The 14,050-nt window shown below is 41.2% G+C and overlaps 1 protein-coding gene across 3 annotated transcripts in view; it reads right to left on the bottom strand.

Moving 5' to 3' along the window:
- Positions 1-13,097, bottom strand: part of LOC114644083 (uncharacterized) — a 74,926-nt gene extending 61,829 nt beyond the window's left edge. For all 3 annotated transcript variants that reach the window (XM_051935554.1, XM_051935565.1, XM_051935560.1), the window contains exons 1-5: positions 12,986-13,097; positions 10,455-10,594; positions 10,107-10,229; positions 3,521-3,578; positions 1,172-1,258 (exon numbers count right to left, since the gene is read on the bottom strand). In XM_051935554.1, the coding sequence (XP_051791514.1) occupies positions 1,172-1,258; positions 3,521-3,578; positions 10,107-10,229; positions 10,455-10,594; positions 12,986-13,082 (505 nt within the window). In that variant the 5' untranslated portion in view covers positions 13,083-13,097. The remainder of the gene's footprint in view (positions 1-1,171; positions 1,259-3,520; positions 3,579-10,106; positions 10,230-10,454; positions 10,595-12,985) is intronic.
- Positions 13,098-14,050: the final 953 nt, after the last annotated feature.

Genomic DNA, 14,050 nt, shown 5'->3' with positions numbered 1-14,050 from the left:
TCAATTCATACACCCGCAACACGATGGGCCAAGATCGTTTGAGCAACCTTGCTCTCCAGGCCATTGAGAGGAAACTGGTTAAGTCCCTGGAAAAGACGGCCAATTGGTACAACAGGGTCACAGACCATTTTCTGCAAAATGAACAGAGGGCAGAATTTACGTACAAATAACATAATGAATTTTATGATGAAGGCCTAATATGAGCTTCCCCGTTTCAAAAGCTAGCAGCCGCCACTTATATACATATATATATATATATATATATATATATATATATATATATACATATACATATATATACATATTTATTGTGATGGCTAAGGGTGTGTATGGGTGCTCTCACCCTGACACAGACAGGCAGGACACTAACAGTCCATACAGCACAGTCCCTTCTTTCAGCCTCCTTTCCTCCTCATGAGCTCCATCCACTTCCTCCCGACTCAGCCATTGAGTGGTGGTGGTTGGCTCCTTTTATAGGGCACCCCAAAGGATTCCAGATGCCCAACGAGTTTCTTCTGACAGCACTTCCACCACACCCAGAAAAATGGAAATGGGAATATCCAGGCGCCCCCCTCACTCATAACCTGTGGCTCCATTGGAAGCCAAGGGGACTGCCCTCTGTTGGTCCAGGGGAGAAACAGTCTTGAAAATACTCCCTCCCCCCTAGACCTTCTATGGTACGGGCCTCTCAGTGGGGCACACTGTCACCATTCTTATAAAAGGCTCTCACAGCCAAAGCTTGATGTGCACCACTCCACTGCTCCATTACAACTAATGGCAAGGGGTTCTAAACAAAGTCATGTTGGTCCCAAACAACTGCCAACACCCCTGGGTCACCATCACCTAGTTACAAAATGTCCTGTTTCCCTGAGCCACCCTGTATGTGCATGTCCTATAATGGAGTGGAATCTCTTTTCGGCTCAGGTCTCACCTCGTGCTAGCAGGACAGAAGCTGACCCTCCGAGGTTCAGAAAACAGACGACGTACATCTACAAGCAACTAATGGTAAGCTGTGTATGTTTACAGGAAAACAAAATATAAAGAAGAGAAAATGGCTACAGGCACAGAGCAAAGTGCTTATAAACAACCTTAAAGTGAAACACAAGAAGGGCAAGGAGACATAAAAATAAACAGCTGCTCACAAAGGAAGGTTTTGAAAGCTTAAACAAACCTGCATTCTTTGTGTTGACAGTGGACTCAACTTGGGAACTTGTTTCTTTCTTTTTTGCTTCCATTTCTTCCAGAAAAATTTCTTCAGCTGCAAAGAGAAAAGAGTAAGAGGTGAATTGTCGTAAACCAAGTGGATGACCGAGATGGACTGGTGCCCACTCCAGGTTGGGTGCATGCCTTGTGCATTAAATATGACAGACACTTTATGGAAATCTCTTCCAGTGTTTATAACTTGTCATTAACTGTTCTGGTTCTGGACCACATCTTACCACAGTCACAGATTTTATGGAATTAAAGTATGACCACATTTTGTATAGTAAATATTTATCATTAATAGGTGTCTGAGAGGTGGAGTTCAGTCATCAGGAGGACAGACTTAGATGTGGCCTTCCGCAGAGCAAAGTACTGTGGGTAGCAGGAAGAAAGAGAAAGTGTGTTTGTTCCAACTGTCTGCTTAATATTTGCACTTCAAATAGATAGAGAGATCCTTAGAAGTAGTGCGCGTCAACGCAACGCAAGTTCCGTTCATTTGTTTTTGTTTGTATTAAATTGTTTGAATATACATGTATATCTAAGAACCAATAAGTTATTCCCTTGTTAAAGTTAAATGAGTAAAGAACCAGAAAGTAACAATGTTATATTTTTGAGAACTATAAATGTCCATGCAGTTCTTATAAGGCACTGTTGGCTCAGAATATTTAATTTATTAATAACGTTATAATAGTTACACTTGCAATTTCATTAACTCTTGTGGTACCCGGATGGTGGTACCCAGCTGGGATGCCCAAGACGACCGGAAAGGGGGCTTGTGCCTCCTCCAGACCTCGAGGGGACAACCACCCTGGGGGCCATAGGTACAGAGCTGGGAAGCTCAACCCTGTAGGGGCCCGTGGTCACCACCAGGGGGCACCCCAATACCTGTAGAACCCTGGACCTCAGGACTTCCGCCACACCCAGAAGTGCTGGGGGGAAGAAAAGCAGGGACACCCGGAGTGCTTCAGGGGATACAGCCGGCACTTCCGCCACACTGGGGCGTGTCGGTGGGAGATTGCCAGGAACACACCTGGAGTACATCGGGTGCGTATATAAAGGGGCCGCCTCCCTTCAGAGGATGACTTGAGTCGGGAGAGAAGAGTGGATGAGGTCTCTGGAGGAGAGAAGGAGGCAGCCTGAAGAGAAAGCCATAGTGTATTGGCCAGGACTTTTGGGGTATTGGGGCTGTTGAGAAGTGATTTTTTACTATGAAAGACCACAATAAATGTGTGTGGGGTAAAACAAACGTGTCTGCCTGCCTGTGTACGGGCCATACTCCACACTCTGTACAATGCTTCTCAATAGTGCCTATACTTACAATGGTCAGTATTGTAACTTTGAGATTAATATTTGTGTAAGATCTTGCAACGTTATTTTCTTTTATGTGTAATTTGAGAACTAAGAATAGTTCTACATTAACTTTTATTGTAGACCCCCACACACTTATATGTTCACCTATATCTGCATATTAAAGTCTGGATCTGTTTTAATCAACATTCTGCTGTGCATGCCAACTATTCCTGCACTATCTCTATCACTATCAATCAGAAGTCCTTGAGTTGTTTCTGTCTAATTTACATACAATATGTGAATAAATAAATAAATCAGGTTTGGTGAAATGGTGACATTAAACTGGCCCGTGTGTGTGTGTGTGTGTGTGTGTGTGTGTGTGTGTGTGTGTGTGTGCTCTGTGACAGACTGGCATCCTCTCCAGGGTTTGAACCTGCTTTGTGTCCTATGCTAGCCAAGTCAGAAATGCTGAAGGCAGCAGGAGGTCCCAGCGTTGAATGGTTGACAGACCTGTGACACAAGAATTCCTGAAAACTGGAAGAGCGCCCATCTCCATTTACAGAGCAATGGATCATCATTTGACTTGTGTGTTGACACCCGGGACTGTTGAAAGATGGTGGTAACAGATCTGGGAAACAATTGGCAAACCTGGCTAAATCTTACTGACTGCAGGTGATTGAAGTCCTCTGCACAGAACTTCCACAGGATCTCATCCCAATTAAATTCCTTGTGTACTAAGAGCCCACCGAGACTAATAGTTTAGCACTGAAAAGTGTCTACCAGTAAGATATGACCTGAACCAGTTAACAGCAGTCCCTTTAAGCCCCACCAGAAGTTCAAACCGCAACAGCAAGATCTCCTGGTCATTAGTATCAAAAGCTGCAGAAAGTCCTAGGAGGACAAGGGCTGCAGACCCACCTGAGTTAGTAATGAAAAGACTACAGAGACACAAAGCATCATTTACAACTGTAATAGAGAGATAAGAACACACAATTGGGAAACACAATCAGAGCATCTCGGCACTTACCAACATCTGCACTTCTTTCCACTAGCCTGCTGTACTTGTCAAATGACACTTTCAGCTCCTGCAGAAAATATGAACACATTACGACCATAAAGTGTAAAAGAATTTAGATTTGCAATAAAATGGTTGGTGTTCTATGCAAAGTTTGGGCACCTGTGGCAAAATATGATACTGGGCGACATTTGAAGTTAAATGACAGCACTCTGTCTTTTGAATCCCATATTGATAATGTCACACTGCAGGCCTACGACCCTCCCTCACAATAAATAGCACCGCCATCCTCACTCAAGCATTGGTCACGTTCCACAATTGATTATTGGAATTCTGTTCTGTTTGGTCTCTCACATAAGCTTCTCTGTAAACTCCAGCTTGTTCAGAACTCAGCTGCCCATATTATAACTTGTACCTCTTCCATGCCACACATCGCCACCCCATCTTTTAAACAGCTTCACTGGCTTCCTGTAAAATTTCACATTAATTTTAAAATTCTTCTAACTTACCATCAAAGAACTTCTTAACCTTGGCTCCATTATACCTGTCTGACCTCACACGTTTCTACACCTAACCTCACTCTGTGGTCCTCTACTTCATCAAACACGTTTGATCACTATGGGCTCCAGGTCTCTGGGACTCACTACTACAAAGCATTCGGGACACAGATTCCTTACCTATTTGAATACCTCGACTTTTCTGTTTAGATCAGCTTACACGACATGACCTTAGGCTGTATTCCTATCGCTGTATTTTCAGTTCCACAGATATATGTATGTGTGTAACGCATGTTTTGTTAGCACTTTATAAGAAGTTTCATTAACAAGCATTATGTAATGTTTAAGAAATCATGAGTTCATGTTCATTCAAATAGTTATAAATGCTATTACATGATAATTCATAAATTAGGTAATGTACTTTTAAACATTTAGAAATGATTTTACAAATGGTTAGTAAGGCATTTATTACCACATTACTCATATTGACACTGCACTCACTAATGTCTAGCTGATTAGGGACAAATCTCAATAAATATTAGTTACACAGGCTTTATTTATCATATGCTTTAAATCTGCTTATTATTTCATGTTCTGGTCTGCTTGTAACACTGCAAGAATTTTTTGCCTGCTTTCTCACTTTGCATGTTTTCAAATCCATTATTTATGAATTGTAGATGTTTTAAACAATGTGTCCATTGTAATCATTTGTGCATTTTTATAAATCATTTATTCATTAGTTGTAAATGTTTTTGCAATACCCAATCTGAAGTTGAAACTCCTCGTGCATTAGACAGGTTTGCACGTGTTTATAAACCGTTTATTCATTATTTGTGGAGGTTTTTGCAGCACCTAATCTAAAGCTGCAACTATTCATGCATTATAAAGGTATGTAAATGGGTGCAAAGATATCAAAGAACGTCCAGCTGTCACTGTCCATAATTTGAAACATCATTACAAATTGACAGTCAATGGGAACTGTGGAGGTCAGGACACGATCTGGAAGACTAAGTGAACTTAGAGATAGAAAAACAGGAAGGCAAAGCACAAACCACCATGTAAGTGCCAGGGAGCTACGGGGAATGGTGAGGTGGCACACTGCTCTACTGGGCAGTGGGTACTTACAAAGACATGGCCTTCATGGAAGTAAAGCTTTAGTAGAACCCCCTATCTCTTACCTCATGAAAGTGAGCAGCATTACTTGCTAATCCAGGTCTGGGTGAAGAGGTTTAATAAAGCCAATAAACATCTCTCTCTATTATATAAAAAAAAAAATCCTGGGATGAGACAAGACATTTTGGAAGAAATGTTTTTCAAGTCCCACGAGACAAATCTTTGGCCATATGATTTTTAAAAGTCCTGCCCTACTCTCAACCATTCCAGATTAACATCCCACACACGGGGTCCTTTCACCTCTTATTTGTGTGAATACTTTTGACAGACACAGTGCCTGCGCTCTCAGCTCACATAAATTTTTACATTTTCCTCACTTTAAGTTCCCAATAAAAGAAGACGTATTATGTCCAACTCTTATTGAAGAATTTCATCCCGAACGGTTATCAACAGAAGAAATGAGCACACAGGCAATCCTAGCACCGAGAAAGGATGAAGTCAAACATGAAAATTGTTGATCGGTTACACGACAAATTGGTTAAATGCGCATCAATAGACTCTGCTGAAACAGTTGATGGTGATGGTGTGGAAGATGAAAACATCAACTTATAATATCATGAAGAATATCTACAACCGTTAACGCCATCTGGTTTTCCACCGGCCGAATTACTGTTGAAAGAAGGATGTATCCAAGAAAGGTAATATAGTCCATCTTCGGCGGTAACATTAGACAACAACAGAGATCTTGATATGCCATTCGTATTAAACTGTTAACAGTTTCCCATTAGAATAGCTTTTGCGAAGACAATTAACAAATCTCAGAGCCAAACATTCAAAAAAGTTGTTTTATATCATAGAGAGAAAGAAACGAAATTCAATCATGGGCAATTACACATTGTGTTGTCACGATGAAAGTCCAGAATCAAAATTCAATGAGATATTGACAAAAATTTAATTAAAAAATTTTCTTACTGAAGATTTACAGTAAAAGTCAGTCAGTCATTATCCAACCTGCTATATCCTAACACAGGGTCATGGGGGTCTGCTGGAGCCAATCCCAGCCAACACAGAGTGCAAGGCAGGAACAAATCCCAGGACAGGGTGCTAGCCCACCGCAGGACACAAACACACCAAGCACACACTAGGGACAATTTTAGGATCACCAATGCACCTAACCTGCATGTCCTTGGTCTGTGGAAGGAAACCCACGCAGACACGGGGAGAACATGCAAACTCCATGCAGGGAGGACCTGGGAAGTGAACCCGAGTCACTTGACTGTGAGGCAGCAGCGCTACCACTGCACCGCTGTGCTGCCCTACAGTAAAAGTGTGTGTTAATGTCAAAGCCAAACAGAACAAAATCGTATTACGCAACAAATACCTCTAACACAACATGAAATATAAGTTACTCTCAAAATATTACATTTTATTATTTTTTAATATGGTTAATTACTTGCTGTAATGTACAACCCCAATTCCAATGAAGTTGGGACATTGTGTAAAACGTAAATAAAAACAGAATACAATGATTTGCAAATCCTTTTCAACCTATATTCAATTGAATACACTACGAAGACAAGATATCGAATGTTCAAACTGATAAACTTTATTGTTGTTTTGCAAATCTTCACTCATTTTGAATTTGATGCCTGCAACACATTCCAAAAAAGCTGGGACAGGGGCAACAAAAGTTAAGGAATGTTCAATAAACACCTGTTTTGAACATTCCACAGGTGAACAGGTTAATTGGAAACAGGTGTTTGTCATGATTGGGTATAAAAGGAGCATCCCCAAAAGGCTCAGTCGTTCACAAGCAAGGATGGGGCGAGGTTCACCACTTTGTGAACAACTGCGTGGGCAAATAGTCCAGCAATTTAAGAACAACGTTTCTCAACGTACAATTGCAAGGAATCTAAGGATTTCATCATCTACTGTACACAATATTATCAAAAGATTCAGAGAATCTGGACAAATCTCTGCACGTAAGCAGCAAGGCCGAATACCAACACTGGATGCCTGCGACCTTTGAACCCTCAGGCGGCACTGCATTAAAAACCGACATCATTCTGTAAAGGATATTACCACATGGGCTCAGGAATACTTCAGAAAACCATTCTCAGTTAACACGCCGCCGGCTTCTCTGGGCCTGAGCTCATCTGAGACGGACTGATGCAAAGTGGAAGAGTGTGCTGTGGTCTGACGAGTCCACATTTCAAATTGTTTTTAGAAATCATGGACATCGTGTCCTCCGGGCCAAAGAGGAAAAGGACCATCTGAATTGTTATCAGCGCAAAGTTCAAAAGCCAGCATCTGTGATGGTATGGGGGTGTGTTAGTGCCCATGGCATGGGTAACTTGCACATCTGTGAAGGTACCATTAATGCTGAAAGGTACATACAGGTTTTGGAGCAACATATGCTGCCATCCAAGCGACGTCTTTTTCAGGGACGTCCCTGCTTATTTCAGCAGGACAATGCGAAGCCACATTCTGCATGTGTTACAACAGCGTGGCTTCGTAGTAAAAGAGTGCGGGTACGAGACTGGCCTGCCTGCAGTCCAAACCGGTCTCCCACTGAAAATGTGTGGCGCATTATGAAGAGCAAAATACGACAATGGAGACCCCGGACTGTTGAGCAACTGAAGTTGTACATCAAGCAAGAATGGGAAAGAATTCCACCTACACCAGCAGATCACATAACACGAAAATAATGCAGGAAAACACCACTTTTCCATTAATAGAGAACAAAATGAAGAACAAAAAATGGTTCTTCAGGAAAAAATAAAAACGTATCACCACATAAAATTAATAAATATTTAAAATCACAACAGGCCTGATTTAGTAGACTGTACACAATGACTTTGTCTGCAAAGAATATTCAACATCCATTATCCAACCCGCTATATCCTAACTGCAGGGTCACGGGGGTCTGGAACATTCAACAACTGAAGTGAAATGTGATCCATGTGCAAATCTTGCAGTGGTTTATTTTATTATATTTTCAAATAGTCCTAGACTGTGTCATACTATACAGTAATATGCTATTAAATTACGCTAAAAATGTTAATTTAAAATTATTGCAATATTTTATTTTACAACACTACGGCATGCATATAAGTAGCCAATTCAATGCTGGTGCATAAAGTACATCGTGTGAGAAATTATGAAACGAGAAATGGAGCGAGTAGTTTGGGGTTAAGCAAGTAAGAGCTGCATGGAAGAAATGTGATATGAATTGTTTAAAAAGCAGCTAATGGCTTTAGTATCAATGAAGTGCTGAATGTGTGTGTGTGTGTGTGTGTGTGTGTGTGTGAACAGAGCGTGCACAACAAGCCTGACTTTTGCAAACTTTTGCAAACACCACATTTACTTTTTTGTTGTCTTATTTTTTTGTTTTACCGTTTCCTTGTTTATCAATAAATTGGAACAGCAGATTGACATTTTCAGAGAAAAGGCCATTGATTTACTTTGTTTGCTGTTGAAGTTGCATTAAACTAGTTTTTTGTTTTTTTACTTCACGTGATACGGTCCTCTAGGCCAGGGGTGGGCAAATTCATTCCTGGAGGGCCGCAGTGGCTGCAGGTTTTTGTTCCAACCCAATTGCTTAATAAAAAGCACTTATTGCTCTAGAAATATCTTCTGCTTCATTTTAGTTGTCTCCCTCGTTAAGATTATGAACCCTTATTGCTTATTTAAGTCTTAAACAGCTGCATTCTCTGTTTTTAATTGCTCCTTATTATCAATAAGATGCAAATGACAAAAGAAACCAGCAGTTATCCATTTTGCTTGTTACCCTTTACACCTGTGTGTATTTATCGTGCACTATTTTGTTTAATTAAATACTTGGAAGGAAAGAGAAGAGAAAAAAGTGAAAGATTGAGAATTACCCATCCGTTTTACACTTCAAAGTATTTGGATGATATCCTTAGAATGGAAAAAAAATCTAGGATATGAGAATGACTTGACATAGCAGAGTTAAAGCACTAACAAGCCATGAAATGTAATTAATGGCAAGGATTGTTTTCTAATTAAGCAACTGGGTTGGAACAAAAACCCGCAGCCACTGCGGCCCTCCAGGAATGAATTTGCCCACCCCTGCTCTAGGCTTCAATGAGCTTTGACCTCAGATGTCTGAAGTGACTGTAATGAGGATCGGTACCTCCAAGTCCAAGGTCAGGGTCCTCAGCCAGAAAAGGGTGGAGCGCCCTCTCCTAGCGAGAGAGGAGGTGCTGCCTTCAAGTGCAGGGGCTTACGTAACTCGAAGAAGGAAGTGGGTGAGTAACGGACAGATCAGAGCAGCGTCCAGAGTCATGTCATGATGAAGAGAGAGCTGAGCTGATGGACCAGTTAAACAAGAGGCTTGTCCGTCTATGGACATCAGCTTTGGGTACTGACCGAAAGACAAGATCTCAGAAACAAGAAGCAGGAATGAGCTTCCCTCACTGGGTGTCTGGGCCCAGCATGAGAGACAGAGTGAGGAGCATAAAGTAGAACCGCTGCTTCTCCAGAACAGAAAGAGACAGTTCAGCTGGTTCAGCCATCTAATTTAGGATGCCTCCCAGGGGAGATGTTTCAGACCTACCCAACCTGGGGAAGACATCAGAGGCAGAGCCAGGACCTGCTGGATAGATTATACCTCTCAGCTGGCCTGGGGACACCTCAACATTTCCCCAGACAAGAAATGGGATGACTGCTGGCCTCGTAAACCTGTACCCCGATAAGTGGCAGAAAATGACAGAAGGATACTTCAAATGTCAAAAAAATGGGAAATTTGGTCAAGGGTGTCCAAACATTTGTATGGAGTTGTAACGTGTCAACTAGAAAAGTGTGTGTTTTTTTTGGTAAAGGTGCTACTCGATAAACAGCCTCCCTTAACAACATCTCCAGAAAAATAAATAAAAATGAAAAACACATATTTAACGTATAAGAATTCCTTAGATAGTCAAGTTACATGAATTATAAAGTTACAAAAGATATCCAAATAACATCACCTGTAATTCGCCAATACCATCTTTCTCCTCAATAGACTTTGCTGCCTCACGGATTTTGGTGGAAACTTCTTGATCTGAGAAGTTATCACATTCAAATGGTATCATTTCTGGATAATCAGTTTTCTGGAAAAAAATAAAGTTTAGTAAGAGTCCTGAAAACATTCAATTGTTAAAGTGTAGAGCATCTGTCATAATTATCATCACCGCCCATCAGTAACATAACAAAATTCAACTACAAAGACAAAGGACGAGCAAGCATCCCAAAGCATTTATACAAAACACGAGCAAAACAGCAGAAACACAACACCCGGCGTATCCATTTGCACACATTCACACTTAGTGACTTACTATATATAGGTACTGGTGATGACAGCTTCTCATATGGTTGTCAAATTTATTCCTTTCTACAAAATTACACAAGCGGCAGTAATATATCAGGGAGGCGGCTGGGTGATTAATGCAGGAAAACACGACAACATTCTGCAGGCCTACAAAGAAAAGACAAAAACAGAAGATTGCAAAAGAAAGCAGGCTCTGGTAAAACCTAAAAGGTAACGGCGGTGGCTTCAGATAGCCACACTAATGTCCCCGAGAGAGTCACTTCAACTATCATTGCCAACACTACAGAAATACGGTCAAGGGTGTCAAGAAAGGTTTGGGGCTCACCAGCCTGGACATCCCTTGAATTGCTGCAGCTTGAGGGGCTCATCATAAATGTCACGTTTGAACACCGTGCTGTCACTTCTACACCAGTGAGGACAATACTGGCTCCTAATCGCTGATTTGCTTCCCTTCACCAAGCAGATAGGCACATCTGATTTAATCTGCCACTTGCCCCTCTACGTTTGAAAATAGAGAAACCAAGGAGCCTAATTAAGAAAGAATTTCAATTAAAAAGTGAAATTAGCTTCTAATTACACTCTCAGCTGGTACACAAATCAGCTGCCAACATGGCCCTCAAGTAGCCAAGTTTTGAGACGACTGCTTATTGGCACACGTGGAAGAGCAGGCCTGAGCTCTGTGAGGTACTTTCATTTCCAGCTCCCACATGAAGACGACTTGAAGGCCTTAATGGGCTGAAATGGAGAAAGAATGGATAGCACTGGGCCAGCTTTCAGCTAGGTGTTTGGTGACAATGGCCTTACTTACCTCCTGCTCTTACCAGGGTCTTTATTTCTCACATTATAAAACTGTGTAGGGGAGACGGCCCCTGTAGCCCACTTCAGTGTATGCACAGGGATCATTTCCAGTGTTTTTGTTTTTTTTCTGTTCTTTGTCACAGCACTTCATCCAGAAAGTTGTTGCAATTACAAATCCTTTGGTTGTGACATTTATTTCTTTTGCTTGGAATAACAAAAAATAAGCAAAAAAAAAAAACAAATCTGACATAATTCCAAGCAGAACTCCAGAAATGAACAGGACAAAAGTGAGGGCAACTTTTCCAAATTTTAAGAACTAATTGCATTTCAATCCTGTGATGCTCCTTCAATTTTATATTTAAGATCACCTGTGGCAGTTGACAGGCGCTGGTAACAGAGAAATGCCACCTGCTGCCAGTTGAAATGGAGAAAAGTTGACCAAAACGTTATGTTTGTGTGTGTCACGCTGAGCAAGGAGAGAAGAAAGAAGAGCAAAGAATTGTCTGAGGATTGTGGAAAAGTGTGGACAATCTGAAGGCTACAAGTCCATCATCTCCAGAGATCTCATTGTGTGCAGTCATTAAGAAGAGAGATGAGGCCAACACGGAGCGGTTTGATAAGGCCCCACATTTGACAGTCTACACACAATGAAAATAACACAGTCAGACATGGTGAAGGTTCACAGATGTCGTGGGGTTGTCTTGCTGCTTCTGGTTGTTGTGAATGTGTGTATGTGTGGTATCATAAAATCTGAAAACTGTCAAAGAGTCCTGTGTTGGGCCCCGGTATCAGCAAGCTGGGTCTTCATCAGGACAAACACCCAAAGCCTACTTATAAAAGCTCCCAGAATTGGTTTAAGACAAAGCGCTGCAGAGCTCTGCAGTGGCCAACAATAAGTTCAGATCTAAATCCCATAGAACATCTGTGAAAAGATCACAAAACAGCAGCTGGGCAAAGACACCCTTCAAATCTGAGAGACCTTGGGGCAGTTAATCAAAAGAAGAAGACGAGTGACCCAAACGTCCAGTAGAGAGGTGTAAGAAACTCAGCGACTCATTTCAGTTATTGTTGGCTAAGGGTGTCAGAAATCGTGTCCAGTCCATTTCTGGAGTTCCATGTGGAAGGAGATCAGACTCGACTTTCTCTGCATTTCTCTTTTGTCCCAATGCAACCAAAAGAAATAAGAAGACCAAAGAATTTGTACTTCTGGGAGTACAATGGTATATTTTCTGAAAAAAAGTGCCAGGCTGTCAACACTTTTGGCCACAACTGAACATTTTATTGGCTTTGAACTTTTCAAATTTATTAACCCTTAACTACTCACACTGCTGTATTTTGCATCCCTCAGTTATTTTTGTCCAGCATCCTTTTACTTGAACCTACCGGCAGGACCCACCATCTCTCCTCATCTCGATTAAACTGATTCATCAGAATTCTTCCAGTTACTTGCCAAACACTAAGAGGGAGTACAGAACTCAAATAATGCACTTCTTCACACAGAGTCTCGTGGGACATCTGCAGCAAATGAATGGGGTTACACAGTCGAAGTGGAAAATTTACAACTTTTAAAAAGTATCTGGATGTGCTACTGGGATACGTGAGCTTAATGGGGTTAGTGGTCTCTGCTTGTTTACCAAGGCACAAGACAAGTTACCTGTTACACCTGTTAAAAAACAAACTGCAGACACCACGTCTGGAAACAGAGAGAAAAATACAATTCATAAAAATATGACAACTTACCAACTACTGAGGTTTTGGATTTGTACTTCAGAAGGAACAGGAGGGCACCTGTGAAAAGAGAGACCCCCAGAACAGTTAGACTCATTTGCTTCACCATTTCAAGCCTTCCATCTACATGTCGTCTTCCTATTGCATCTAACTCTAAGCCCCGGCCCTTCATGTCAGCATCTACTGCCACTCAAATATAATCTTGAAATGCAACAGGGAGCTCCCTTGTAATTTGGAGATTTTGATATTTTGCCTTTTTGTTGTTTATTTCCCTGTCATTTTGAATACTTTACTTTGTGCATTTCTGCCTCGTGTTCAGACCTTTTTCCTTTCTTTTAGCATTGGATTCTGACCCTTTTACAGGTCAGCGTGTCACGTTGCGGTCCAGTGCCTCCTGGAATTGCTTAGTCACACACAACACTGTACAGGTGTATCTCAATAAATTAGAATATCATCAAACAGATAACTTATTTCAGTAAGTCAATTCAAAAAGTGAAGCTCATATATTACATAGATACATCACACACGGAGTGATATATTTCAAGAGTTTATTTTCATTTTGCTGATTATGGCCTACAGGTAAAGAAAACTCAAAATTCAGTATCTAAGAAAATTAGAATATTCATAAGACCAATAAAAAAATTATTTTTTAATACAGAAATGTTGGCCTACTGAAAGTCTGTCCATGTAGGCACTCAAAACTTGGTTGGGGCTCCTTTGGCATGAATGACTGTCAATGTGGCGTGGCATGGAGGTGATCAGCCTGTGGCACTGCTGAGGTGTTATGGAAGCCCAGGATGCTTTTGATCGCGGCCTTCAGCTCGTCTGCATTGTTGGCTCTGCTGTCTTTCATCTTGCTCTTGAGATTCTCCATGGGGTTTAGGTCAGGCGAGATTGCTGGCCAGTCAAGCGCAGTGATACACACCATATAAAAAACCATATAATAAACCAATAACTTTTCATATTTTAGTAATAAATGACAAAACGTTTCTGTTTTAACAATGTGTTTACACAGATTATTGTAGAAACGGAACAGACATGAAATGCATGTGTTCCAAATAACAACCTATTATTACC

Source organism: Erpetoichthys calabaricus, chromosome 1 (assembly GCF_900747795.2).
Source record: "Erpetoichthys calabaricus chromosome 1, fErpCal1.3, whole genome shotgun sequence".
Lineage (NCBI taxonomy): Eukaryota > Metazoa > Chordata > Cladistia > Polypteriformes > Polypteridae > Erpetoichthys > Erpetoichthys calabaricus.
This window is presented reverse-complemented; position numbering and strand designations above follow the sequence as displayed.